Genomic DNA, 27,777 nt, shown 5'->3' with positions numbered 1-27,777 from the left:
CAGGGCGGGTTCGGCTGGGCCCCAATTGCTCTTTCTGCCCCAGGTCTCCTGCTCCACTTCAGCCTCCAGTGCTGATGTGTGAGGCTGACAGGGCCCTCCCAGCTTGACATCCTGGGTCCTCGGTTCTAAGGTCCCTTCTTGTCTCTGACATTCGGGCTAGAGACGAGGGAGTGAGGAGGAAAAGATGGGGCCCTGGTGAGCCAGCATCATTCTGGCCTCAGTTTCCCCACCTGTAAAGGGTGGAGGTGCTTCTGAAGGTACTGTTCTGGGCTCCTCCAGAGCCTTGGAAGAAATGGAGGCAGAAAGGCCCCCTGCTTTCCCCACCCTAGCCCCCAAGCACGAGACAGAACAGAGGCCAACAGCCCAGACTGTAAAAACGAGGAGCTTTTACTATAAATAAGGTTGAAGGGTGTGGGGAGGGGGAGACAGAGACATGGGGGTTTCCATAATTTAGAACACTCTTCAAGGGCCTCGGGACAACGAGGGGAAGAGCCCCCCTGCCCTGCGGGACCTGTGCAAAGAGCTGAGGTCGAAGGGGAGGCTGGCTGTCATCACATGCAGGGGAGCGAGGGGGTAACACTGACCGTCTCGGAGGGGGGAGAACACTGGGCCCCGCGCTCCCCAGGCCAGTCCAGGGCCGCCCCTGGCGTTGTGCAAGGCCTGGAGCAGGCGGAGGACTAGACAAGGACCCCTTCCACTGTTAGTCTCATGAACACATTAAGGGGAGCTAGGATGGAGCAGACGGGACATGGACCAGGAGGCTGAGAGGCGGGGGCGGCCGAGTCCACGAGCTTCATACCACGGTACCACTGGGGGAGTTGGCAGGCTGGGAGGAGAGGCCCTGCAAGGAAGCCGGAAGAAGGGCATGTGGACTTAGGGGCCCAGGGCCGGACAGTGAGGCCATCCTGTGGCCACTGAGGCCAACCCGAGGCCCCCCACCCCCAGAGGGAGGTACCCTGCCCGCTCCAGGGTCTATGGGGGGGGCTCAAGGCCCCTTTCCATCTCCGGCGTTTGGGCCCACACCCCTGTTAAGAGACTTTTACCAGAGGCAGCCTGTGCCCAAGCCCTTCCCCGGAAAAGTGCTCAGTTCCAGGCCCTTGTGGATGTGCCTGAGCTTAAGAGGGGTCTGGGCGCCTCCATGCCCCAAAAGAATCCTTCCACGACTCCGAGGCTCTATCACTTTTAAAGATGGCATTCTAAAATAATAGCAGATCACATTCAAATACTGCTGGAGGTCAATGGGCTTTCCTCAACCGCCACGCTGTGAGGAACACAGCTCCAGCATCCCCATTTTACAGATGAAGAAACTGAGGCTCAGAGACATTCAAGAACTTGGTAAGTCGGTGACTCAATCCTGGAACTGGGATCTGCAGCTGGGTCTTTCCCAGCTGTGTGTGGAGAGCCCCCTCCGCCATGCTCTCTAATTAGCCCCCCGCCCCCTCCACTGGCTGCATTCCGTAGGTCCCTGATGCCCATTTTCCTAACATTCACACATTCGGGGTTGGCACACCTCTTCTCTGCAGATGGCAGCATTCCACGACTACTTACGAGACTGCCGATACCCCCTCCTGCCAAGAATCTCAAAGCACTCCCTCCACAAACCAGAGCCCGGAGGAAGAGGAGGCAGGAGCCTAATTGGGCTCTGGGGTCAAGGGGGGCTCCCCTCCTGCCCCTGGGGTACTCACAGCTTTGCCAGGCCGGGCCCAGGTGCAGATGAGACCCTCCTGACAGGCGGTGATGATACAGTCCTCCAGGAACAGGAGGACGGTGAGGCGCTCCTGGGCAATCTTCTTGCACACCAGGGGCTCCAGCAAGGGCACCTCGTGGATCCGAGGGCACAGGGCTGTGCCCAGCACCTTGGCTGGGTCCAGGCGGCCCCGGGGGGCTGGCCCCCCCAGCTTGTCTCCGCTGCTCCCGCCACCGCCGCTGCCCCGGCTGATGTTACCCAGGCTGTGGTACCGTTTGTGCTCTTTGTCAGCAGCCTTATCGCGACGTTCCTGGAGGGTCAGCGTGGCAAACTTGCCAATGCTGAAAGGGGTCCCGGGCTCTGTGGCCCCGCCTGTGCCGGCCCCAGCCCCCTTGCCGCTCACCGCCGGGTGCGGGAGGCTGTTGGAACGGGAGAGGGAACGGGGCAGTGACCCTGGGGTGACGGGGGTAGCTTCCGCACCCCCGGCTAGAGCCCGGGGCCGCGCCAGCGGGGGCCGCGGGTAGAGCACGTCCTCTGTCAGGTCCCACAGGCAGAACTGGGTGTCCTGGCCGGCCGAGCCGAAGCGGTAGGTGACGGCGGGGGGAGGCAGCCGGGGCAAGGAGCCGGCCTCGCGCTCGCTCCCGCTCGGCGGCGTCCCCTCCTCCTCTGGCTCCTCCTCGCTCCTTGTGGTGTACGGATCAAAAGCCACAGCGTTGACCCAGGACTTGTGGCCGTGGCCTCGGGCAACCACACGGGCCTCGGTAAAGGACCACACGGTGACCAGGTCGTCCTCGCCCCCCGTCACGACGTAGCGCCCGTCGGGGCTCCAGCACACGCACAGCAGGCCGCCAAAGTAGCTCTTCATGAGGCCCCGCAGGAGCATGGAGTCGAAGTGGAAGACGCGCAGGCAGCCGTCCTGGCTCACGCAGGCCAAGTGCCGCCCGTCCGGGGAGAAGGCGAACTCGTTGAGGGGGCCCTCGCCCACGGCCCACTTGGCCAACGGGTTGCGGGGGGCCTTCCCCTTGGCAGTGTAGACGGCGAAGCCCTCGCCCTGCTTGAGCAAAGCGTACTGGGGCGGAGCGGGGCCGCACGGGCGGGCCACGTCGTACAGATAGAGGTGGCCACTGGCATGGGAGGCCAGGAACAGGCTCTCCGACTCGGGCAGCCACTTGAGGTGAGTCACCTTGGTCTTGTCGATCAGTCTCTGAGGGGAGAAGGGAAGCCATGAGTGCGGGCAGAGTCCGGGACTGACTGAGTCTGTGGACCAAACCTGGTTCTGCTGCCCACAAGCTGTGTGACTGTGGGGCAAGGTCCTATCCCCCCGCCCCCAGGCCTTGGTCCGTGTAAAGCTTCTACAGGAGGCTGAACCCATGTGATGGAGAGCCTTGCTGGAGACCCCACCGGTAAAGCGTACCGACTCTCCCTGGGATCCTGGCCATGGTCACACCTCAAGACAGAAGGGGCCTCGAGTGAGAGCCAGGCCTAGAGATGGGAGGTGCTGGGTTCAAATCTGGCCTCTGACACTTCCCAGCTGTGTGACCCTGGGCAAGTCACTTCACCCCCATTGCCTAGCCCTGACTGCTCTTCTGCCTTGGAACCAATACACAGTATTGAGTCCAAGACACAAAGTAAGGGTTTAAAAAAAAAAAAAAGAAGGGGCCTCAAAGCCAACCCCCTCACTGGACAGATAAGGGTGCCTCAGCACCAGAGGTTAAGGGGTTTGCTCTGGGCCTCACAGGCAGTACAGAGCTGGGCTGAAAATTCTGACATGTATTTCTGGGTCCCTTCTCTGGGCCTCCTGAACCTTCTTGTCCCTTCCTGTGTCTGTCCATCAGGCAGCCATGCCCTTCCTCTTCGTTCCCCCCCTCTGCCTCCTCAGCACCAGGCTTTCTCCATCCCTTGAGGGCTGGAGGAAAGAAAGGGAGCTGAGAGAAGCAGCCTGTCCCTTCTGCTGACTCTCCACCTCGGCTAGAAATTGAGGAGGCTGTTGGATGCACTAACAAGTGACCAGCTGGAGTCCTTCCTTCCAACCCTCCCTCCCTGAGCACTGGCCATCCCTGTCTGCAGATCCCATCCATTCCACTAGCATGGGGAGTGAGGGGCTGAAGGGAGCGAAGGACCTGCGCTCCATCCCTGGCACTTCTGAGATCCGTCGTGCCACTTGGGCAAGTTCTACCCACTCTGGACTTCAGGTGCCACCTCTGTCAAAAAGGGATAAAAGGTCCCCGACTGCCCTCACTCATTGGGACAGTGTCAGAGATAATGGATCTAAAAATGATCTGTGCCCATAAATAAGAAACCTTTTAATTGGGCAACTCCTTTCTCCTCAGTTTCTCCAATTAGTAAAATCAGGGAGAATGGAAGAGCTTTTTCTCCCAGCTCTGCCATTCTGTTCTAAAGCCCCTGCCAGCTCTGCTATTTCCTGTTCTGAGGCTCTTCCCAGCCCTGACACTCCTGTTCTAAGGCCCTTCCTCCAGTCCTGACAGTCTATTAAATCATCCCTGTGTTTCTGCCCCCTCTATGGCTCTGGGCTACTCCTCCTGGGTACCCTGGCCCTGGGGCCCAGGAAGTTACCTCCTCATTGAAGAGCTTGCTGGTATCCTTTTTGATAAGGTCCAGGTACTGGACTTGACCAGCTGAGAACCCCACCAGCAGGGAGATGGTCTCGGTGGCTGCTGTGTACTGGTTGAAGTCATGACAAGTGGGCTGGGTGCCCTTGTAGATCCGCTTGTCAATGGGCTTGTTGAGATCTATGGACTGTTGTTGGGGAGGGAAGAGAGACAGGAAGAGAAGTAATGAGTGAAACTATAGACCTGAGGGAGCTCGTGATCCCGGTGCAGGCCAAAGCACTGCTCAGCAATCCCCCCAGACGGGGGAAAGGGAAGAAAAAGGGAGGGGGCAGCCTCAGGCTACATTAGGGAAGGCTTGGGGCCCAGCCCTGCACACCCCATCCTCTCCTCAGGACCCTTCAAAGCTCAGTCCTGCCTTCTCCTTCCTGCAGTTCACCCCTCAGCCCATAGCTTGCATTTAGTTTAACTTGCTTCTGTGAGGTAGCCCAATATTTTGGGGCTACCCCAGAATATTTCATCTTTGTCCCTGAATCTCCAGAGCCTTGAAAAGTGCCTGGCAGGCTCCTAAGGAATGCCTGGGCTTTGACTTGAGTCCCTGCACTGGGGACTACATTGGAAAAAAAGGAAGGAGACTTGACTGGGAGGCTGGGGTCCTGGGTCTAAATCCTACCTCAGCCAGTAACCAGCTGTAGGGCCTCAACAACTCTTAGCTTCTATCTTGGGGGGGGGGGGCAGAACTGAACTTAAAGAGGTTTTCTGAGGTGCCCCCCTTTCTGTTAAGGGACCCCTCTATCACACCTCAGAGTTGGCCTTGCTGACACTTCACCACACTCACAGATTTTGGTCACCAAGAGTGGGGTCAGCTCTACCTCTCCGGGTTTCTGAAAGGGATTGGGTCAGTCTTCCTAGGGAGCTGTAGGCCTCTCTCCCCAACACCCTCCTAGCCTTCCTGCTCACACTCTCAGGCCTCAGGGGTCCTAGCCTTACTGAGCACCTGTGTCACCAGAAGCCAGCTGGCCACCCAACCTAGACAGTGGCTCAATGAGGAGGAAGTTGGCCCTGTGGCCTCTAAAATCCCTGCCAGCTCAGAAACGACAGAAATTCTACACTCTCTGACCAACCACGGAGTCCCCTCACCTCCACTGATTCTCCTTCTCCAATCCCCTGCCTATCCTGCCTTCTCTAGCAGGGGGAGCACACACCCCTCTGTCCACAGCATCGATCCAATTAGGCAGCCCAGACCTCCTTCTTCATCCGCCTCCCCTGGAATCCCCCCATCTCCCTCCAAACAGCTTTGTGGACACCAAGCCTCACCCCTCCCATTCTGGGACCTGCTGAGGCCCTAGGGCTAACTTTTTTGTTTCAAGGATCCTGCAAGGCAGCCAAGTAGACAGAGCCTGGATCTAAAGTCTGGAAAACCTAAGTGCAAATTCAGAATGAGATACCTCCTAGCTGTGTGATCCTGAAAATTCAGTTCACCTCAGTTTGCCTCATCTGTGAAATGGAGCTGATCACAACTCCCATGTCCTGGGGTTGTTATGAGAACCCAATGAGAAAATATTTGTAAGTGTTCACTGCAAACCCTAGAGAGCAACATATATGCTGGCCATCACTGCAAAGCATGTGTTCTAATGGTCTTCATTGTAGAAGTTTGATTTTTTTAATCTAAAATTCGGAATTCTAAGGCATCTGACAACATGTTTTCTCAGCACCAATTCTCCTAGATCTCCAGCCACCCCATGCTCCCTAATGTGCTGGACCACTGCCAGCACCCCTCATCCTTCATCTATCTCCTCTTCTTCCTCCTCCCTCCTCCCCACCTCCCTCCTATTTCTACCTCCTACCTCTCCATTCTCACCTTTTTCTCCCCCCTCCCCCTTCCATCTTCTTCCCTTTCTACCCCCCTCTTCTCCCTCTTTCTCCCTCCCCCCTTCCTATCTCCATCCCCACTTCTCTCCTCCTCTCCCCTCCCCCTCCTCTTCTCTCCATCCACCCCCATCTCCTCCACCTGTCCCTTCTCCTTCCCCTCCCTGGCTCACCCTGTGGCTGCCCCGCCGCCCGGAGCCCCCCGGGTAGAAGTAGAGCTCCCGGCCCAAGTTGAAGCAGACGCGGTCTCCGGCGGCGGGGGGCGGCCCAGCGGGCTCCCCAGAGGCGGCGGCGGGGTCGGGCTCGCCCAGGCGCACGAGGCTCAGGCGCACGGCGGGCAGCGCGGGGCCCGGCCCGGGTGGGGAGGGCGCCCCGGCGGCGGCAGCAGCGGCTGCGGAGCCCGGGGCAGCGGAGGCAGGGCCGGGGGTCGGGCCTGGGGCGGCGGCTGGGGCAGCGCATGCAACAGTGGAGGCCGGGCCGGGGGCCGGGACCGGACCCGCGCGCCGGGCCGTGCCCTCGGCACCGGGCAGCAGCTTGTAGAAGCCCTCGCGCGTCCGGAACTGCGACTTGATCTCGGCGCAGTCGCCCAAAGCCCCCGCGCCCGTGCCGCCCTCCGCGCCCGCCGCCATCTTGGGCCTGGCGCCCCTCCGCCCCTCCGCGCGCCCCCGCCCCCGCGCCCCCGGCCCGCCGCGCCCGATGCCGCTTCCGCCCGCCGGCCCACCTCCCACCGGAAAAGGCGGGACGTCGCCCGGGCGACGGCCACCCGGTTGGTGTAGAGGTGCCGCTTGTAGAGGATTGACTGAAGCCGATTGGTCAAGGGGCGGGGCCAGGTAGGGAGGAGACTGAAGGCATCGTCTGTGCAATGAGATCCCAATTGGGGGAAGAACTAGGGGCGTGAAGCCCGGCATTCAGGGAAGGGGCGGGGGAGGAGCAGCTGTTGTCTTGGTAACTGATTGCACATTCCGGGTAGGAAAGAGGAACTTCGATCCAAGAGGAAGGAAGGAAACGTTTTCACGGCAATTTTAGGAGGCTTAGCCGAGGCGATAGGAGTTGTCACCTAAGCAACTGTCACGCGCTTGTAGGGCATGACGTCGACTTGGGGGCAGGGCAGGGCGGAATGGTTGCTAGGGGAACTGAATTGTGATTGGATAGGACCAAGGGGAAGGGACTTCAGAGAAATGTGGAAGGGAGTGGACGGTTCCCTAACAACAGCGCCGCTTCCCTAGCGACGGGGAGGCGGGGCGCTTTTCCAACCTATCAAAAGGAAGATTGCTTGGGGGAACCCAAGAAAAAGCTTCGTGGAGGCGGCGGAATGAGGGCCCGCAATCCGAGGAGGCTAGGGGAGAGTGAAGGATGAGAGCCCTGGGGAAAGGACCTGTAGGAACCTGAGGGTCCTACTTGGGGTTGGAGGAGCCCAAAGGCTTTAGATGTGATTTCAAGGATTGTAAGAGTAAGGTACCTGAGCAGAGGAAGGATGGGGTGAGAAACAGGCCCGTTCTCTGGGAGTTTTTAAAGGAACCCCCACCTTCCCCGTTGTAGAAAATAAATAATTCTCCAAGCAAATATAGAAAGAAATATTCACAAGGTAAGAAATCCTGATCCATTGCAGTTCCCCCCCTCAGTCATCAACTTCGTCATCCTCCTCATCTTCTTCCTCCTCCTCCTCCTCAGCAGCGGCCAGGGCCTGCTCCTGGGCAGCCTTCAGGGCCGCTTCCTCTTCCACTGTGGGGTCGGCTATCTCCATGGTCTCAGCCCCACTGACGTACTCCAGCTGCACTGCTGGTGGCAGAGCTGGGTTGAAGTTTTCCTGGCTGTATTTGTGGCCCCAACCAATATAGATGTTCTCAAACTTCCTGGGAGGGGGCCAAGGAGAACGCCAGACTGTTATTCCCTGAGTCCTTAGACATTATGACAAACCTTCCCATGACACCCAGGAAGTAAGTATAGGATAATGGCAAGAAAGAGCCTCCCTTGTGCAACTTTCCTCCAGACTCTCCAGTATTCTAATATTCTAAGATCCCTCCCAGCTCTGACATTCTCTGTTCTAAGCTCCTCCCAGCTCTGACAATCCAACTCTACTAGTTTATGTTTTTCTTCTAATTATTCTAAGACCTTGTCTGACTCCCACTGTCCTCCAGCAATCCCAGGTCCTGCTAGCCCTCAAAGAGTCTTGGATGTCAGTCTAAGAAACTTTAAAGATTGCCTGGTTGAGCCAATTCCTTAATCCTAGGGGAAAGCAGAGACCCAGAGAAGGGAAGAAGCTTGTTAAAGATCCCAGAGTAGATCAAAGGTTCTAGAATCCTCTAGCTTCCCAAGGAGACCTCCCTGCTCTCTATCTTCCTTGAAAAGTCTCTGAATGGTCATTTCTGTGCAGTGCCTTCCCTAGCCACAAGGAAGCTCTTTGATGCCCTATTTGTGTATGTCTTACCTGCCAATGGCATAAGCATAAGCCCCAGGCCACAGATTGGATCTAATCACTGCCACAGAGTACTGAGGGCAGATGTTGCAAGAGAGGCGGGCTGTCCATGGAGCCAACTGCATGATTTCTAGTAAGGTGGAAGACCAAGAAAGGAATTAGAATTAGGGGAGAAGTGAAGTCCTCTCCCTTTGTCTGCCACCTTCCCAACCCTCAGCCCAACTGATTTGGGTGATAGAAACAAGATAAGGAACCTCCTGGCCCAGGAACCTTCTCTGGAAGCCCACTGCCCACAGTATTTAGTCCTAAGGGAAACTGTCCACTAAGTCTTTTTTCTCCTTCACACTCTGAACCTTCTAAATCTCATTTATTCCCTTAGCCCAAATGTTTGCCACAGCAATTGTTCAGACATTTCAGTCCTATCCAACTTTGTGACTCCATTTGGGGTTTTCTTGGCAGAGATCCTAGAGTGGTTTCCCATTTCCTTCTTGAGCCCATTTTATAGCTGAGCAAACCAAGGCAAAACAGGAGTCAGTGATTTTCCAAGGGTCACACAATTAGGAAGTATCTGAGGGTCAGATCTGAATTCAGGAACATGAGTCTTCTTGATTCCAGGTTAGGCACTCAATCCACTTCTTCACCTCACTGCCTCAGGGCATTAATATAGGTCACAATAAAAAAAAATCTTAAGTCACATTTAACTATATGGTGGTATTATGTCACTAGGCTGGTAGGCAAGCTGTGATGATTAAATGTCCCCATTTTTTAGTGTCAGGCTATTCGTAGGCAAACATTCCCTCAACACATTTTCCTCAGGGAATGATTTTCCTTTCAAAAAAGCCACAGGAAGACAATGGGGAGAAGTTGCCAAGGTCCTCTTCTGAAATAGCTGTAGCTCATGAATGCCTCCCAACAACCTAAACTGCTGACTTGTTTTGCCTCGAAAGAGCGAGGTCTCAGTTCTCCTGGCTCTGGGAAGTTGTAAAATTGAATCAATAATTCTCTCATAACTCCAAGCTGCCAGGTTGGAATCTTGCCCTGACAAATACAAATTACAATTTTGGGGGAAAAAAGTTTTTCCTCTGCTTCTAACAGGCATTCCCTCTAATATCTTTCTCAGATGTATTTGAATAATGAATCAATAAATAAAGTGATGTAATGGTTAACCACAATTATCTTAAAATCAGCTTCTAAAGATAAGTTGAGCAAGAAACTAAAATAAACTTTGAAGAAACAGAAAATGTTTCAAGAACAATCTCCTGAAAAGAGAGCATTAGTGGTTGGGGAAGAAGGGAAATATGTCAGTGGGTGAGCATTTATTAAGCATCTTCTATGTGCCAAGCACTGTGCTAAATGCTGGGCATACAAAGAAAGACAAAACAGTTCCTGCCTTCAAGGAGCCCATAATCTAATGGAGGAGACAACAAATCAACAAAAAGATAGATACAAGCTAATTACATACAGGATAAATAGGAGATAATTTTTAAAGAGAAGGAACTCAAATTTTGAGGGATTGAAGAAGACTTCCTGTAGGATTTTAGTTGGGGTTTAAAGGAAGCAAGGAAAGCCAGTAGGTGAAGATGAAGAGGGAGAGAATTCTAGGCACGGGTGGCAGTCAGTAAAAATGTCCAGATCACTCTAAAACTGCATACCCTTGGGTCCAGCAATACCACTATTGAGTCTGTATCCCAAAGGGATACAAAAGGGGGGTGGGGAAGGACCTATTTATACAATTTTTTTATCACAGCTCTTTTTGTGGTAACAAAGAATTGAAAATGATGGGGACATCCATCAACTGGGGAATGGCTAAACAAGTTATGGGATATGATAATTATGGAATACTACTGTGTTATAAGAAATGACAGGAAGAGTGATTTCAGAAAAATCTGGAAAAACTTACATAAACTGATGCAAAGTGAAGTGAGCAGAATTAGAAGAACATATACTGTACACAGTAACAGCAATATTTTTTGATGAACAATTGTGAATGATTTAGTTATTCTCAGCAATACAGTAAATTCAAGACAATCCCAGAGAATCATGATGAAAAATGCCATCTGCCCTCTGAGAAAGAACTGATGGAGTCTGGATGCAGACCAAAACATGGTGTATTTCACTTCTTTTTATTTGTTTATTTAGGATCTCTTCCACAAATGATTAATATAGAAAAATATTTTATATGATTACACATGAAAAATCTATATCAATTGTTTGCCATCTCAGGGAGGAGGAAGGGGTAGGAAGGAAGGACAGAATTTGGAACTCAACAATAAAACATTTTCAATTATTCTTACATGTAGTTAGAAGAAGAAAAAATATAAATGGGTATATATATACATATATATATATACAGACATATAATATATACATATTTTTGAAGGGATAAAATGCCCAGAACAGAGAGATGGAATGTAGAACAGTGAGAATATGACACATGTGCCATAGATTCACCACCACGGATCTAGAGGAACCCAGATCTGCCACAAGCAGGTACCCAATATAGCTTAAACATACACTCCATAAAAAAAAGGAAACCTTACCCAAGAACGAAAGCCTTGAAAATTACAATGGGCCAAATAGAAAACAGTGCTTCTACAAGACAAAAGAAATATGAAAATGAGAAGATTGAAAGGGAAAAAAAAACACAGAAGTGGAGAGATATGTCAAAAATGACTGATCTATAAAATAGGTCTAGAGACCAAAAATCATTGGACTATCTGAAAATCATGACCAAAACCACTCCTGAGTACCATCATTTAAGAAATTATAAGCAAAAACTGCCCAGATCTCTTAGAACCAGAGGGCAAAATAAAAACAGAAAAACAAAACAAAACCTCAAAATAAAAACTCTCAGGAAGATCATAGGAAAAATCTAGAGCGTCCGAGTTAAAAAAAAAATACCATAAACCAGGGGTCCCCAAACTTTTTACACAGGGGACCAGTTCACTATCCCTCAAACTATTGGAGGGCCAGACTATAAAAACCTAACCCTGTCCCTAACCCCAACCCTAACCCTAACCCCAACCCTAAACCTAAGCCTAAGCATAAATCTAACCCTAATGGGGCAGCAGTATACACAGCCCCTCCCCCAGATCACCACTCACCATGCTCACATCTTCCATTGTGCAGCCACATAATCCTCTGAGGTGCCAAGCAAAGGATTATGTCACCATAAGTAGTACTGTATGTGAAACCATGCTTTGTGGCACTGCCACTTACAGTGCTCCTCTCACTGACCACCAATGAAAGAGGTGCCTCTTCCTGAAGTGCGCTGGGGGCCAGATAAATGGCCTTAGGGGGCTGCATGTGGCCCTCAGGCTATAGTTTGGGAACCCCTGCCATAAACATTAAAAAATGAGAATAACAACATCTTCTGAACAAAATTATTGTGAATGTCAGAGAAATATCATGCCTAAAGCAACTGGCAAACCTTAAAGCATCTTATAAATATGAGCTATTAACAACAATAATAATAATAATATAATCTTTGAGAGTCATAAGGAAAAACAGGCAGAAAGAGGGCTCATAGGTGTTTTGTTTTAAGTTTAAGGAAAAGACAGAAATGGGAGACAAGGAGAAGAAAGAAGAAAATTACAGAAATGACTATCACATAATAGAAGGGCATAAAATGAAGACTATTTAAACATTAAGAAAGGGGAGTCAAGAACAGGTCCATCCCTAAAGTGGAGACCTCCAAGAGGATCTCATCAATAAGAAAAGGGGGCAAACATGATGAAGGGATGTTCCAAAGTAAGAAGGCCTCAGGGAAGAATGGATCTTCCAGGGTAAAGAGGTCCCATTAAGCTCACCTTCATCCAAACTGCATAAAGGAAGAGTGAACACAATAGTACAAGAATATGGTAGGCTGTCAGATCTATGGAAAGGAGAAAAGTTTATGGTCAAATAAGACAGAGAATATCAAAGAAAGAAAAATGGATAGTTCTGAATTAAATGAAATCAAAAGGATTTCGCACAAACAAAATTAAAACAGCCAAAACCAGAAGGAAAGATGAAACAGGAAAAATTTGCAGGAAATTTCTCTCATAAAAATCCTATTTCTGAAATACATAGGGAGGTAAGTCAAATATATAAAAAATAAGAGTTATTTCCAAATTTATAAATAGTCAAAGAATATGAACAACCCCTTTTTCAAAAGAAGAAATTGAAACTCATAGTAGTTACATGAAAAAATGCTCTAAATCAACTATTGATGAGGGAAATGCAACTTAGAACAACTCTCAGGTACCATCTCACGCCCATCTGATCGACTAACATGACAGGAAAAGAGAATACCAAATACTGGAGGGAATGTGGAAGATTTGGGACATTACTGTACTGTTGGTTGTGTAAGGATAATTTAGGGTCGTAACCTAATCTAAATTTAATTTTTGGTTGGCAGGGGATATCCCAAATAAAAATACCCAAGTCAGTTTGGAAATATATGGTAGTTTAATCAATATATAGGGAAGAAATCAAGGAGAAGAGAGAGGGAGAGGGTATAGGATTTCTCCCACCTGGCCTGTGCCAGGGGGAGTTCAAAATCCTCTGCCACAAGATTTCTGAAGAAGATTAGAGGCTTCTAAGTGGATAGTGTTTGGAAGGTAAAAGAGAAAAAATCAGCCTAAAACTTTGAGAGATCTCAGAGAAGACACCTCACCGAACTAGGTTACTAGGCTTCCTCCAGTATGGTATCAAGGAAAAGTCATTGCTAAAAACAATAGCAGCCACCATGCCAAGATGCTGACACGCTCAGCTGCCCCCAGCCACCTCTCTGCTGTCAAAGAGGCCAGAGAGAGGAAGTGACACAAAATATATAGACAGTTTTACATCACTTTCCTGTGTCTCACATGTACCAATGATATCTTAGGCTTGACTTAGGACAGCCCAGGGGTCTGTTTCTGATTTGTCATTTGCTAGCACATGTCTATCATAGGCCATCCTCCTAAATACTTACTCCTTAAGTATGGGTGTAGACATTCCTGATTTTTTTAGACTAAGTAGGGTGGAGTAATCTAAAGTTCATAGTTGGAGTTGTAAAACTGATCTAACTGTCCTGAGAGTAATTGGGAACTATGCCCAAAGGGCTATAAAACTCTATATGCCTTTTGACCCAACAATACCACCATTAGGTCTATATTCCAAAGAGATCAACGAAGAGGGAAAAGGACCTAAATGTACGAAAATATTTGTAGCAGCCCATTTCATGGTGGCAAAGAATTGGAAACTAAGGGGATGCCTATAACTTGGGAAATGGCTAAATAAATTGTGGTAAATGATTGTAACAGAGTACTACTGTGCTATAAAAAATTATGAAGGGATGACCAACTGTGAAAGACTTGGCTATCCCCAAGAAACCCAACAACGGAAACAAAAAGATTCATTTACAGTTAAGATGAGGAGCTGGAGCCAAGTCTATTATGCTTCAGCTGAACTCACAAAGGCATTCGGAGCAGTTGTGATCAACAAGAGAGGGAAGAAATCAGTGAATGGGGCATGCACCAAAAAAACATAAGCAGCAATAAACCGAAACCCCCAACTAAGCTACATAATAGACACTCTGAGGGGAAAATATATTTTTTGAGGTTGGGTCTCACTCTCACACCCTGGCTGGAAATGTAATAGCCATCCCTGGGCCTAATCCCATGCCCGAGCGGCAAGAAACCTTTGACCCGATCCATTTCCAACATGGGCTGGTTCAGCTCATCTTGGTCAGATACAGCCGATAAAGAAAATTATAAACCAATCTACCTACTGCACATTGATATAAACATCTTAAAGAAAATATTAGCCAACACCATAATAACACATCAAAAAGATTATCTGCCATGATCAGGATGGGTTTATATCAGGAATGCTGAGTGGGTTTGACATAAAAAAAACCCTATAAATTTAATAATATTGATTATATCAATAGATGCTGAAAAGACTTGACAAAATCCAATCTGTTTTTTTTTTTAAGTAGAAAACATAGGAATATAAAGGCACCTTTTCTCAAAATACAATAAATATTATCTACCTAAAACAAAGACCAAACACATGGAATGGAGAAAAATTAAAAGGTCTTTCAAAGGTAAAGATCAGCAGGAAAGCTTATTATCACCACTAATATTTAATGTAGTTCTAGAAATGCTAGTTATAGAAATAAGACCAAAAGGGAAATAAGGAAATAAGCATTGGCAAGGAAGAAACACAATTATCACTTTTTGTGATGTTATAATGATTTACTTAGAAAACCCTAAAGAGTCATCTAACAAAAACTGAAGGAATGAATTCAGAAAAGTTGCAGGATATAAAATAAATCCCATGAACCATCAAAACACAGCAGGAAGAGCTGGAAAGAGAAATTTAACTCAAAATGACTACAAAGGGTAGTTTACCATCTACCAGGGAATACTTAGGAACGATATGAATCCAAGTACAAAGCACATTTTGAAGACATGAAAACAAGTAGGTAGCATAGTCAATAAGAGTAATGGACTTGGTACCAGGAAGCCCTGGGTTCAAATCCAGCTTCACACTTACTTAGCTGTGTGATCATAGGCAAGAAGTCAATTAATCACTCTTGGACTCAGTTTCCTCCTCTATAAAATGAAGATAACTGCACCTGCCTCACAGAGTTGTGGTGAGGATCAAATGAGATAACATGTAAAGCACTCTGCAAACCTTAAAATGTTTCCTATAAATGCTACCTATTAGTAATAATAATAGCCAGCATTTACATAGCACATACTGTCCAGGCACTGTACTGAACACTTAATAATATTATCCCATCATAACCGCAACACAACCCACCAAGTTGTTGCTTATCTTAAAGACAGACTTAAATAATTAGAGAATTATTCATTGCTCATGGGTGGGTTCAGCTGCTGTAATAAAAAATGTTAATACTATCAAAATGAATTTACTCATTCAGTATTGTACCAATTGAACTACCAACGAATTATTGTATAGAGCTAGAAAAAGGAATAATGAAATTCATCTGGAGGAAAAGGACAAAATTATGAAGATAATAATGAAAACTGAGCCTAGAGCCTCTTTTTTCCCCCTAGAGCTTCATTTTGACTGCAGCAGCCATTGGTCTCCTGTGCCCAAGGGACTGACAGGAAGACTCTCTCTTCGAGGGAAAGAATGAGGTATAAAACTCAATTCTGGATGCCAGCAACTGGATTTCTTTCACCTTCTCCATATATGTGACTTCCTGTTCTAGACCATGTGCCCTCTGAGGTACCCCTGCCTTCCTGTGGTGTCTTGGCCATTGTAAGCATGCACATGCCCAACTAACTGAGAGAGCAACCACAAGCCATGTTCTGCCAATTATCTCTCTCTTCCTCCTTTCCTCCCTTCCTCTTCTCCTCCCTCCCTCCCTCCCTCCCCTCCTTCCTTCCTTCCCTCCCTTCTTCCCTCCTTCCTTCCTTCCCTCTATCCCTCCTCCCTTCCCTCCCTCCTTCTTCCCTTCCTTCCCTCCATCCTTCTTTCCTTCCCTCCCTCCCTTCCTCCCTCCATTCCATCCTTCCTTCCCTCCATCTTTCCATCCCTTCTTCCTTCCCTCCCTTCTTCCCTCCTTCCTTCCTTCCTTCCCTCCCTCCTTCATCCCTCCCTTCCTCCATCCCTCCTTCCTTCCTTCTTTTCTTCCCTTCTTCCCTCCTTCCTTCCTCCCCCTCCCTTCCTTCCTCCTTCCCTCCCTCCCTTCCCTCCCTCCCTCCCTCTCTTTCCTCAAATTATCTCCCTAAGCTAAAGAAAAACTTAGAAGAGATAAGGGAGAAGTGTAGGCAGAGGTTTCATTGATGGTTTTTATTGATTGGCTTATGTACTAATAGAATGCACTGCTGTGGCTTCACATGATCATTCCTTATGCATTTTTAAAAATCTCTTAAGTCTGTTGGCTTAGGCACCAATATGGAATTGCTTTATGTGAATGTGCTGTTTTACAACTAACCCTAGCCTGGCAACTGAATATAGCACCATTTACAGTGCGAAAAGTAGTGTGGATGTTGTGTAAATGGTACCTTAGCACAATTACCTGGGATAGTGGGATAATTACCTTAAATGAGTTGAATCCTGTTTACATTTTACGCTGCACATCTGCAGGTGTTTGGGCATACCTCAAGGGATTTTGCTGGGACTGAAAATTTTTTCAATGAGGTGGGGGGGGGAGGAATCTCTCTCTCTCTCTCTCTCTCTCTCTCTCTCTCTCTCTCTCTCTCTCTCTCATATATATATTATTCTCCTGTCTCCCTGCTTGTCCAGGCTTTTCCTTTCCTTTGTACTTTACTATTATCTCCAGATTGAAAAAGAAAGCAGAAAATGCATCTGTGAACTGTCCTTTGGCAAGCAACCCCGAACCCCTGCATTCTCGTGTCATACTAAGATGAGGACATTTCAGATAGAATCTCCCTGCCTAATAGAAAAGATACCAGGGGGACCTATGGATATGGAATGCTGCATTTATGGTCACTTTGCTGAACTGCTTTTTCCCTCTCTTTAGCTTTTATTCTTTGTTATAATGGATGGCTCTCCAGTAGAGAACAATACAATACAATGACAACAGCATTATTGAGAAAAGAACTGGAAGATTAGAACTATAGTCAATGTCATGAGAAACTAAGATTCTGTCAGGGTAGAGACAGGAAGACTTGGGTTCAAGTCTGGCTTTGGATCCTCCCTAGTTGTATGACCCTGGGCTGGTAACTTAACCCTATTATCTAGTCTTTACTATTCTTCTGCCTTAGAACCAATATTTAGTATCGATTCTTAGATAGGAGTTAAGAGTTATTAAGAAAAAGAAGGAGAGAAGGAAGGAAGGAAAGAGATAGAAGGCAATGGTTAAGAGGAGAGGGGGAGGGAGGGAGAGAGAGAGAGAAGATGGAAGGAAGGAAGGAAGGAAGGAAGGGAGGGAGGGAGGGAGGGAGGGAGGGAGGGAGGGAGGAAGGAAGGAAGGAAGGAAGGAAGGAAGGAAGGAAGGAAGGAAGGAAGGAAGGAAGGAAGGAAGGAAGGAAGGAAGGAAGGAAGGAAGGAAGGAAGGAAGGAAGGAAGGAAGGAAATACTAGCTATTACTATATTACTAACACTCTGGAGAGCTGCAGGTGAGCTGAGTGAGCTTGTCCGTAGAGCCTCGGGTACCACCTGGTGGCACCCTCAGACACTGCTTCTCCGCAGCTTTCTCAGCCCACCCCCAGGTACCATCGAGTGTCCTTTCTGACAGTTGCACAACTGCTCCTTCTCCCCATTAGAATGTCAGCTTTTCCAGGGCAGGAGCTCTCCGATTTCGGTAGGCCACTCACCAACAGGAGGCTAAGAAGGCAGAATCGATATATATGGAATTGACACACTCAGAAAAACAAGCCATTCTCTTGACTCTTGGGAGAAAGGATTCTCTTCTCTCCCCATTGTTCCCTCTTTCCTACCCCGAGACAATGCTCGTATTCCCAGGACATGCTGGGGTCCTAGCGTGCTAGGAATAGCAGGGAGGGCTTCCTGGAGGAAGTGGGACAGGGCTGGAGGATTCCAGAAGCTCAGAGGAAGAAAAGATCCCGCAGGTTGGGCAGAAGGTGACAAGATAAAGAGACAGAGAGGAAGAGAGGAGAGAGGCCAGGTGGGGCTGGGGGAGGCCACCTCAGGCAATACCTGCATCTTCGGAGAGCGGGGTCAGGAGGGGGGGTCCGATTTCCTGTTCCACCTCCTCCGGCTCATCTGCCTTCTCCTCTTCCTCCCCCAGTTCCTCCTCCTCCTCCGTCTTCTGGTTGGGATTCACCCAGGTGCAGCGACCCTGGGGAGCCCCGGAACTGGATCAGGCTCCTAGGAGGGGAGAGGCAGCAAGCCCTGGGGCTCCGCTCACCCTCCCAGGAGTCTTTGGGGAAGGTCCATGGGACCAGGGGGCAGCCCGCTGCGGATGGCACCCAGACCTCTCCCGCGCTTCTTGGGGAGTGTCCCCGCCCCCCCTTCCGGGCCCGTCCTACCTGGGGCAGGATGTGCTGGGTGTGATGCACCCAGTTGGCCAGGGAGTCCACGAGCTCCGCCACGGGGATGCCCTCGAAGTCGGGGTTCTCCTCGTAGGAGTCGCGCCCGGCGCCGCCCTCCTCCTCTTCGTCGCCCTCCTCCTCTCCGAACTGGTAGAAGCCGAGCGGGCTGATCTGCGTGCCGGCCGAGATGCGGGCGATCTGCGCGCGCAGGTAGTTGGCCTCGATGCCGGGGAAGGGCGGGTAGCTGACGATGGGCGTGTCCAGGCGGCCGGTGAAGAACTTCTTGATCTTGCGGGCGTGGACGATCTGCGTGGGCGTCACGTGGGGCAGCTTGGTCCACGACTGGCCCGGCTCGTTGCACACGAAGTAGAGGAACTTGTTGGTCCCGGTGCGGCTGTCCTCGCGGGGGATCACGGGCGGCGGCTTCCACGTGGACTTGGGTGGCTCGTCCACCTCCTTCTCCTCCTCGTCCTCGCCCTCCTCCTCCGGGCGGCCCTCCATGCCCTCGGCGGCGCCCTCCACCATCTCCTCGGTCTCCTCCTCCTCCTCCTCCTCCTCGCCCTCCCGGAACTCCACCTCGGCCACCAGGTAGTTGCGGTAGAGGCCCAGGATCTTGCCCCAGAAGCGGCACGTCTGGATGGGCTGCTGCTCCACCAGCTGCTTGAGCGACAGGAAGATGCGGAACGTCTCGTCCGAGTTCATCCCGACGCCCGCCTGCTCGAAGTAGAAGGCCGCCTCGATGACGTTGGGCACCGGGATGTCTGTCTGGGAGAGGGCAAGGGCACGGGCTGGGCATCGGAGATCGCCCTTCCCCCAGCTTATGGCTGGAGGGCCGTGCACCCGCTCGAACCCAGAGCTCTGTCCCGTTTGACCACTCCTTCTCCGCCCCCAAAGCTTAACTCCCCTAATTCGCGGATCCCCAGCGCTTGGCACTCAAAGTGCTTGGAGATCCTTCAGAAGGAACTGGAAAACACAAGCCCTTCCCTCCCGTCTGAGCATCTATGCTAAGGCTGGGCCATGGAAGGGAAGGGACTTATCCAGGGTCACATAGCTAGGAAGTGTCTGGGGCCAGTTTGGAAGCCAAGTCCCCCAAATCCCATTCATGCTGCAGAGATAAAGCGGGGACCCTCTGGGCTGCATTCTGTGCGGAAGGGAGCATCGAATGGCAGAGCTGGCAGAGCAAGGAATAAAAACAGCCCCAGAGTCACAGGTTCCCAAGCACCACCTGCTGAGGACCCCGAGGAGACTCAGGAGCGAATTCCAATCCTCCCCCGAGAAGGGAGGGATGGGCCGAAGCCGAGGCTTGGACCCTGGGGAAATTGTTGTGAATAAATGCTGGGAGCAAAACAAAGAGGACAAGGCTGGAGGACCCAGAAGGCAGTGCGGCTCCCACCTGGGCCAAAGCTGATGGCCTCCAGGAACAGAGAGAGAAGAGCAAGGGGCTACTTCCCTGACCACCGTGTGTGTGTGGGGGGGGGGGGGGAGGGGGTTGGGGTTTCTGCTTGGCTCTTTATTACAGGGGTTGGCTTTTAGAAAAACGTCTCCCAGTTCTGAAATGGAGGGGGGGGGGTAAAAAAGAGGGCTCTGGGCCATTTGTGCTCCATGCCTAGAAGAAACTAGAAGGATGTTCAGAAGGAAGCAAAGACAAGCAGGGCAGCTTCCCCCCCCCCCCCCCTTTTAAATCCTTCTCTCCATCTTAGAATCAATACTAAGTATTGGTTCCAAGGCAGAAGAGGAACTAGACCATTGGGGTCAAGTGACTTGTCCAGGGTCACAGAGCTGGGCCATATTTGAACCCTGGTGCTCTGTCCACTTCCTGCCTAGCTGACCTCACACATGACTTTCAAAACTGCACTGTTGGGCACCTAATTGGTTTAGGGGATGGAGAGCCAGACCTGGACATAAGGAGTCCTGGGTTCAAATTTGGCCCCAGATACTTCTAACTGTGTAACCCTAGGCAAGTCACTTCACTTCAACTGCCAAGCCCTCACTGCTCTTCTGCCTTGGAACCTTTATCAATACTAAGATGGAAAGTAAAGGTTTAAAGAAAAAAAAGTAACGTGTGCTTCAGAGAAAGAACTGATGGCATAACCTGTCTCGTACTGTGTCTTCTTAAGGGGAAGGGAGGGAGAGAATATGCAAGGTTAAGCAGGATGGTTTCAGAAAGAGCTGAGAAGACCTCCCTGAACTGATGCAGTGAAATAAGCAGAACCAGGAAAACGCTGTATACAGTAACAGCAATATGGTGGAATGATCAACTGTGGCAGACTTTGCTACTCTCAGCAACACAGTGATCCAGGACAATTCTGAGGGGCGGTGACAAAGACGGCTCTCCACCTCCAGAGAAAGAGCTGTGGGAGCCCAAATGCAAGTGGAAGCATGTGATTTTTCAGATGTTTATTTGGGTTTATGTTTGGGGGTTTGGTTTTATAAGATTACTCACTTACAAAAATGAAGAATATGTGCGATAATACATGGAAAATCCAGATTGAATTGCTTGCTATCTCCGGGAGGGAGGAAGGAAAAAGGGAGGGGGACAATTTGGATCATATAACTCTGAAAAACTTAAGTGAAAACTTGTTATTACATGTAACTGGTAAAAAAGAAATAAAATTTTAAGAATAAAAAAAAGAATATAGAAGAGTTTTACTTATATGTAATTGAAAAAATAAAATAAAAATGAACCATGTCAAGGAAAAGAAAAGAATGGATTCCTGTCCTCTTTTTAACATGTGGAATTTATTATATACTATCTTTTTACAGCAAGCAGTATACAATGGAGGCTCATGGTTTCATCTACAACCTCTTTTGGTGTCTTGCTGGTATGTAGAAATATTGGGGAGTGTAAAAGTTCAGAATTAAACATTTTTGTAAATGTCCTCTGAAGCAGAGAGCCTCAAACTTTTTGGTCTCAGGACTCCTTTACACTCTTAAAAATTATTAAATTGTTTTTTTAAAAAGCCCCCTCCCCCAAACCAAAAGCTTTGGCTTATGTAGGTTATATTGATCAATATTGATAAATATTTAAAACATCTTAGTTTAAAATAGTTTATAATCTTTCAGATCCCCTGAAAGGTCCTTGGACTATGCTTTCGGAACCACTCATCTATGGAAGGAAAGAAGGAAGAAGGGAGGAAGGAAGGAAGGAAGGAAGGAAGGAAGGAAGGAAGGAAGGAAGGAAGGAAGGAAGGAAGGAAGGAAGGAAGGAAGGAAGGGAGGAAGGGAGGGAGGAAGGAAGGAAGGAAGGAAGGAAGGAAGAGAGGGAGGGAGGAAGGAAGGAAGGAAGGAAGGAAGGAAGGAAGGAAGGAAGGAAGGAAGGAAGGAAAGGAAAGGAAGGGAGGGAGGGAGGGAGGAAGGGAGGAGAGGTAAGAAGGAAGGAAGGAAGGAAGAGAGGGAGGGAGGGAGGAAGGGAGGAAGGAAGGAAGGAAGGAAGGAAGGAAGGAAGGAAGGAAGGAAGGAAGGAAGGAAGGAAGGAAGGAAGGAAGGAAGGAAGGAAGGAAGGAAAGGAAGGGAGGGAGGGAGGGAGGGAGGAAGGGAGGAGAGGTAAGAAGGAAGGAAGGGAAGGGAGAGAAGGAAGGAAGGGAGGAAGGAAGAAAGGAAGGAAGGAAGGAATGAAGAGAAGGAGGGAGGGAGGGGAGGGAAAGAAGGAAGGAAGGGAGGGAGGAAGGGAGGAAAGAGGAAGGAAGGGAGGGAGGGGGAGGGAGGGAGGAAAGAGGAAGGAAGGGAGGGAGGGGGAGGGAGGGAGGAAACAGGAAGGAAGGGAGGGAGGGAGGAAAGAGGGAGGAAGGGAGGAGAGGTAGGAAGGGAAGGGAGGGAGAGAAGAAGGAAGGGAGAGAGAGAGGGAGGGAGGAAGAGTGAGCAAGCTGTTCCAGTATTTTTGCCAAGAAAACCCCTTGTTGGATACCCCTGGCAGGCAGTGGTCCATGGGGTCATGAAGAAGGTGGTCCTGCCTATGGACACCAAGCATGGCAGGTTGAACCCTCTTGTCACATGACAGAACCTCAAGTACTCAAGACAGCCTTCACCGAGTCTCTCTCTCTCCCGTAATTTTCTTCATTAAACATCTCTGGGTCCAATGGCCCAGTTTTGGTCCTTCCTCCCCATCCTCATCACCTTCCTCTGGATCTATTCCAGTTCCTTAGATTCGCTGGGAGTTATCACTATGATTCTTCAGGTAAGACGGGGAACCAGGAAGCCTTCCTTACCGTCTGCCCTGCTGCTGCTGGAGGCATCTTATTGGCCTCTTGGCCTTACCAGCTGCCCTAACACTGAATCTTTAGAGGACTGGCAGTACAGGGGAGAGAGGGGCAGGCCTGGAGTCAAGAGGACCTGGGTTCAAATGTGGCCTCAGACACTTCCTAGCTGGGTGACCTTGGGCTAATATTTTTTCTTATCTCTTACCACTCTTTTGCTTTGGAACCAATACACCGTGTTGATTCTAAGACAGAAGGTAAGGAATTAAATATATATTATATATAATGGGTGCAGCTGGGTGGCTCAGGGGTTAGAGAGCCAGGTCTGAAATTTTGAAGTTTCAAATCTGGATTCAGACACTTTCCAGCTGCTGAGTGACCCTGGACAAGTCACTTGACTCTAGTTGTCTAGTTCTTACTGATCTATGATTCTAAGACAGAAGGTAAGGGTTAAAAAAAAAGGCTGTGTGTGTATGCACATGTACACACATGTATTGTGCACATGCATATATAATACATTGTGAATATATGTATGTGATTATGTTTGGTTTTTCTTCAGTTGTTTCAGTCCTGTCTCTTTATGACCCGATTTGGGGTTTTCTTGGCAGAGATACTAGACTGGTTGGCCATTTTCTTTTCTAGCTAATTTTACAGATGAGGGAACTGAGGCAACCAGAATGAAATGACTTGCCCAGGCCCACACAGCTAGGAAGTGTCTGTGGCTGGATTTGAACTCAGGTCTTCCTGACTCCAGGCCTAGCAGTCTGTGCACTGTGGCGCCACTGAGCTGCCTGGTGCATGTACGCAGGATGCATGTCTGGGTGTAGCGTGTGTCTCAGCCCCCCTGTCCCACCCGTGGCCTTCCTGGCCTCTTGCCCCTTCCCCCAGGGGCCGGGGGTCTTACCACCTCTTCTTCCATCTCCTGCTCTCCCTCTCCAGCCCCTCGGAGGAACAGGTTCTTCTGCTTCTCGGCCATCTCGTAGGTGGGCTGCATCTCGGGGTCGTCCCTCAGGGTGTCCAGCTTCTTGTGGAACCACTCCTGCTGGACCGTGCGGTTCAGGGACTCCAGGATGGCCAGGGGGTCCTCTGGCCGCTCGTTCAGGATCTTGGTCAGCAAGTTCACCAGATGTTCATACCTGCAAGGACAGGGCTCTGAGGCGGATGCCGGGTGTGGAGCCAGGCAAGGGAGGCAGGGGAGCAAGCTGGGCTGGGGGCACCCTCGGGGTGCCACGTCAGTTCTTCCTCACCTCCAAGCCTTTGTCTAAGCCATTCGGAACACCCAGAATGCCTTCCCACACCATTCTGCCCCCATTACTCCCTTTAACATATGGCGACACCTCAAGGAATCTGCTTCCTCTTCATGCCCCTGCCTTACCCTCTCCCTGCTCGAAACAGAGACAGAGACATGTAAAGAGAGAGATACAGAGATTCTGAAAGGAAGGGGGGAGACAGAAACAGAGGCAGAGAGGGAAAGACAGAGAGGTACACAGAGACAGAGACAGTGTCACAGAGACAGAGAGAAAAGGAGTTAGAAAGGGGGGAAGGAGGGAGAGGCAGAGAGAGGGAGGGAGACAGAGAGAGACAGAGAAACAGACAGTCAGAGAGAGGAGGGGAAAATGAGAGAGAGTGTCATAAAGACAGAGACTCAGAAAGGGAGGGGGAAAGAGAAACAGAGGCAGAGACCGACAGCAAGACACGGTGGCAGAGAGGGCACGCTGCACTAGCAGAGGGCTTGAACAGTGCGGAAGGAAGCCAGGGGCCCTGAAAGGAGGCATGAGCAGGGAGGGTGCTCCAGGCAAGGCGGTAGACTATGCAAAGTCTTGAAGCATCTTGTTTCTGGGGCAGCGGGAGGGCCAGCACCTTGAAAAGCAGATGCTTGTTGAATGGAATTGAATGCAGAGTGGATGACGAGTTCTTTTTTGGATGCCCAGAAACAGGGAAGACTTGGGGAGTTAGTATTTGACCCTAAGAGCAGTAGGGAGCCATGGAGAGTCCTTGAGCTGAGGAGTGACTAGTCACACCTGGACTTTAGAGGGTGTTCAAGAAGCTCCAAGGAAGGCAGGCTGGGGAAGAGAAAAGCTGGAAGCTGGGAGTCCAACAGGAGGTTGGATGCTGCAAGCATTGAGGCAAGAGGTAAGGAGTGAGCTGGGGTCGTGGCCATGAGTGCAGAGAAGGAGGTACATGGGAGAACCACCAGCCTCGATGAGCCTTGGGACCTGTCTGGCTATGGGGAGGAGGGAATGGCAGTGACACTGAGGTGGTGGATCTTGGATGCTGGAAGGACGCTAGTGCTCCCAGGCAGGAAAATGGGGATGAGGGGCATGTTGCTCCCGGATGTTCTGGGCACATCCAGTTAGAGATAGCCACGGGGCAGCTCAGCAGCTAGGAGAAAGCTGGCTAGATCCACTGGGGAGCCATAATGCACTACATGGAGGAGCAGGATAGATCCTTTGGGGACCCTCATGTTTGGGAAATGGAGAGTGCTTAGATAGAAATGGGAGAGAGCAACTGCAAAACCTGGAGGGGGCGCAGTGGATGGAGAGCCAGACTCAGAGACAGGAGGTCCTGGGTTCCAATTTGACCTCGGACACTTCCCAGTTGTGTGACCCTGGGCAAGTCACTTAACCCCCATTGCCTAGCCTTTACCACTCTTCTGCTGCATTACAGCGGGTATATGGTACTGATTCTAAGATGGAAGTTAAGGGTTTCCAAAGAAATGGCCTGGGGAGAGGAGAGTCTCTAGGAGGAGAGAGCGGGATCAGGAGAATGAAGCCAGGGGTGGTTGGGCACCTTGGAGAGCGCAGTCCCATTTAGACAGGGAAGCTGGATTGTAAAGAGAAAACAGGCTGAATTTTTCAAGGAATTGGACCAAGCAAGAGAGCACATGGGATTCTGACTGAAGGGGAAAGGGCTGTTTGTCTGAACCTGGCTGTCCGCAGGGAGCAGGGAAAGAACCCAGAAATAGGGACAGATCGAAGGTTGTGGGGAGAGGGGTTTGAAGGGGTGAGCTGCCAGGGCACATGGGAGAGAATGGGATGGAGTGAAAGGATTGTCCTTAGCAAGGATTGCCTGTAGGGGCATCGAGGCTTAGAGTTGGGGGGTCTTGGGTTCAAATTTGACCTCAGACACTTCCTAGCTGTGTGTCCCTGGGCAAGTCACTTAACCCCTGCCTTGTCTAGTGTTTGCCCTTCTGCCCAAGAGTTGTTACTGCCAGAAATGAAGTTTAAAAAAGGCTCACCTCACCTCTTAATTAGGGAACTAGAACAAAGGAGGAAGGCATGGGGGGTGCGTCAAGGGATTTAAAAATGTAATAGGGGAGAAAAGGCACTTCAGAATGGGCAGCAGCCTCTATTTTCTCACTTGGAAAGGAGAGAATGGATCATATGGGAAATCTGAGAGGTGTGGAAAAGCCAGTGGAAGGTGGGATAGAAAATTAATTAGGAGAGAATAAAAGGATTGCTGGCGGGCAGCTAAGTGGCTCAGTGGATTAAGAGGAGTTAGGCAGGCCCGATTCAAATCTGGCCTCGGACACTTCCTAGCTGGGTGACCCTGGGCAAGTCATTTGACCCCTATTGCCTAGCCCTTACTACTCTTCTTCCTTGGAACCAGACTTAGGATCAATTCTAAGGCAGTAGGTAAGAGCTTAAAATTGGTCTTCTGGGCAGCCATGAAGGTCCCCTTGAGGTTGGATGACATAAGTGGATCTTGTTGGCTTGGAGTGGTACAAGGGGAGGCCCGGGACAGCCCCGGATCCCAGTACAGGAAGGAAGAGAGGGGAGGGGAGGCTCATGAAGGGTGAAAAACAAGGTGCTGAGGCAGAAAGGGCCATTTCAGAGTGGTGGGTTGTGACCACTTGTGGGCGACCATGAGAGTCCAGGGTGGCTGGAATGGACGGGTCATCCTCTTTCTCTCTGCAGGATGAAAGGGCCTTGGAGGGAAGGTAGGTAGGTGTCTCAATGGCTTGGAGATAGATGGGAGGTCCCGAGTTCAAATTTAGCCTCAGACACATCCTAGCTGTGTGACCTTGGGTAAGACATTGCTCTAGCCCTTGTCCTTCTGTCTTAAGGGAAACAGGCAAGGGCCTTGTGTTCTAACAAATGGTCCCCAAGGCCCTGGCCCGGTAGGACTCTGTCCCCACAACAGCCCTTGCATAGGGGCAGAAGCAGCAGCTCCTGGCTGCCGGCACAGGGGGCTTCCCCCAGGGGTCACACAGCCAGGAAGTGGGAGAGCCTTTGGCCAGAACCGAGCTTCAGCCCTTCCCTGGGCCCTGTGGGGGGTTCTGGGGCTGCCCACATCTCACAGGCTGAGGTCACACTTGACGCTGGTCTTCAGCAGGTAAGCCTTGGCGTTCTGGATCATCAGTTCCCGCGGGTCGGGCTCCGGCAGCTCGAAGTCGAAGGGCCCGTAGTTGGGGTCCACATGAGAGCCCATGTAGCGGGGATCGTCCCTGGCGTAGGGGCCGTGGAAGCCCTCCTCTTGGAGCTGGAAGCTGCTTGAGGACAGCACAGGCTGGGGCTGGAACATGGAGCCCACTTGGTGTTCCAGCGCCCCAAAGAGCCCATATTGGGCAGCATCCATCCCCGGGAAGGGCTCTGGCATGCTGAGGTGGCTCGGGGCCATGCCGGCCAGTTGTTGGAAGTCCTGGGTGTCCAGCCTCTCCATGAAGGGCACCCGATGCTCTTCCTCCATCTCAGCCTCAACCACTTCCTCCTCCTCCTCCTCCTCCTCCTCCTCGCCCTCCTCATATTGGAGTGGGACTGCCAGGCTGCCTCGGCGGGCGAAAGGGTAGCCTGAATTGCTGGCTGAGCCCCGAGGAATGCTGCCACGCTTGTCTTCGCTCTCCCTTCGGGAGCGGGGGTGGGACCTGTTGGGATCTTCATCGTCCGCCATGGTCGGCTGGAGAACAGATGCTCAGAGGGAGCCTGAAGCGTCCCGTCTCCAAGGGCAACCGTCTCCGGGCTCGAGGACCAGGGAGCAGGCGGGGCCAAAGAAGCTCCATGGGCCAGGTGGGCGGGGCCAGGGAAGTGTGGTCTGCGCAGGACCCGCCCTCTGGCCAAACCCCACAGGCTAGTCCCTGGCCAGCTCC

At 50.6% G+C, this 27,777-nt stretch overlaps 2 protein-coding genes across 5 annotated transcripts; both read right to left on the bottom strand.

The window, feature by feature from the left end:
• Positions 1-366: 366 nt before the first annotated feature.
• DMWD (DM1 locus, WD repeat containing) lies at positions 367-7,152 on the bottom strand. Of its 2 annotated transcripts, XM_056796302.1 has the most exons (4): positions 6,297-6,827; positions 4,262-4,444; positions 1,686-2,891; positions 367-841 (listed from the first exon to the last, which is right to left on the bottom strand). In XM_056796302.1, exons 1-4 carry the CDS (start codon positions 6,750-6,752, stop codon positions 794-796), a joined length of 1,893 nt encoding a protein of 630 aa, XP_056652280.1. In that variant the 5' UTR covers positions 6,753-6,827; the 3' UTR covers positions 367-793. The 2 variants fall into 2 exon arrangements, with proteins under 2 accessions (XP_056652280.1, XP_056652279.1); XM_056796301.1 differs by having other exon boundaries at positions 367-2,891; positions 6,297-7,152.
• A 534-nt stretch (positions 7,153-7,686) lies between these two features.
• Positions 7,687-27,748, bottom strand: RSPH6A (radial spoke head 6 homolog A). 3 transcript variants are annotated; one of them, XM_056796304.1, is made up of 7 exons: positions 26,992-27,735; positions 23,596-23,827; positions 18,496-19,263; positions 18,164-18,305; positions 11,080-11,131; positions 8,552-8,669; positions 7,840-7,976 (listed from the first exon to the last, which is right to left on the bottom strand). In XM_056796304.1, the coding sequence occupies exons 1-6, from the start codon at positions 27,579-27,581 to the stop codon at positions 8,594-8,596; spliced, it is 1,860 nt and encodes a 619-aa protein (XP_056652282.1). In that variant the 5' UTR covers positions 27,582-27,735; the 3' UTR covers positions 7,840-7,976; positions 8,552-8,593. The 3 variants fall into 3 exon arrangements, 2 of the variants coding, with proteins under 2 accessions (XP_056652281.1, XP_056652282.1); XM_056796303.1 differs by lacking the exon at positions 11,080-11,131 and having other exon boundaries at positions 7,687-7,976; positions 26,992-27,711; XR_008911623.1 differs by lacking the exons at positions 7,840-7,976; positions 11,080-11,131 and having other exon boundaries at positions 18,164-18,334; positions 26,992-27,748.
• Positions 27,749-27,777: the final 29 nt, after the last annotated feature.

The sequence above is a fragment of the Monodelphis domestica genome, chromosome 4 (genome assembly GCF_027887165.1).
Source record: "Monodelphis domestica isolate mMonDom1 chromosome 4, mMonDom1.pri, whole genome shotgun sequence".
NCBI lineage: Eukaryota > Metazoa > Chordata > Mammalia > Didelphimorphia > Didelphidae > Monodelphis > Monodelphis domestica.
The sequence above is the reverse complement of the archived record's forward strand: the minus strand, read 5'-3'. Positions and strand labels throughout refer to the sequence as shown.

Bases quoted from the DNA above. Each gene is read 5' to 3' on its own strand.
- RSPH6A (XM_056796303.1), bottom strand. From the start codon at position 27,581: ATGGCGGACGATGAAGATCCCAACAGGTCCCACCCCCGCTCCCGAAGG. The intron at 19,264-23,595 runs GTAAGACCCCCG...GCCCTCTCCCAG, and splicing joins AGGAGATGGAAGAAGAGGTG to ACAGACATCCCGGTGCCCAA. The intron at 8,670-18,163 runs GTATTGCCTGAG...CCACCTTACTAG, and splicing joins CCCGCTCTCCGAAGATGCAG to AAATCATGCAGTTGGCTCCA.
- DMWD (XM_056796301.1), bottom strand. From the start codon at position 7,031: ATGCCGGGCTTCACGCCCCTAGTTCTTCCCCCAATTGGGATCTCATTG. The intron at 4,445-6,296 runs GTGAGCCAGGGA...CCCCAACAACAG, and splicing joins GGCGGCGGGGCAGCCACAGG to TCCATAGATCTCAACAAGCC. The intron at 2,892-4,261 runs GTAACTTCCTGG...TTCTCCCCTCAG, and splicing joins GCAAGCTCTTCAATGAGGAG to AGACTGATCGACAAGACCAA.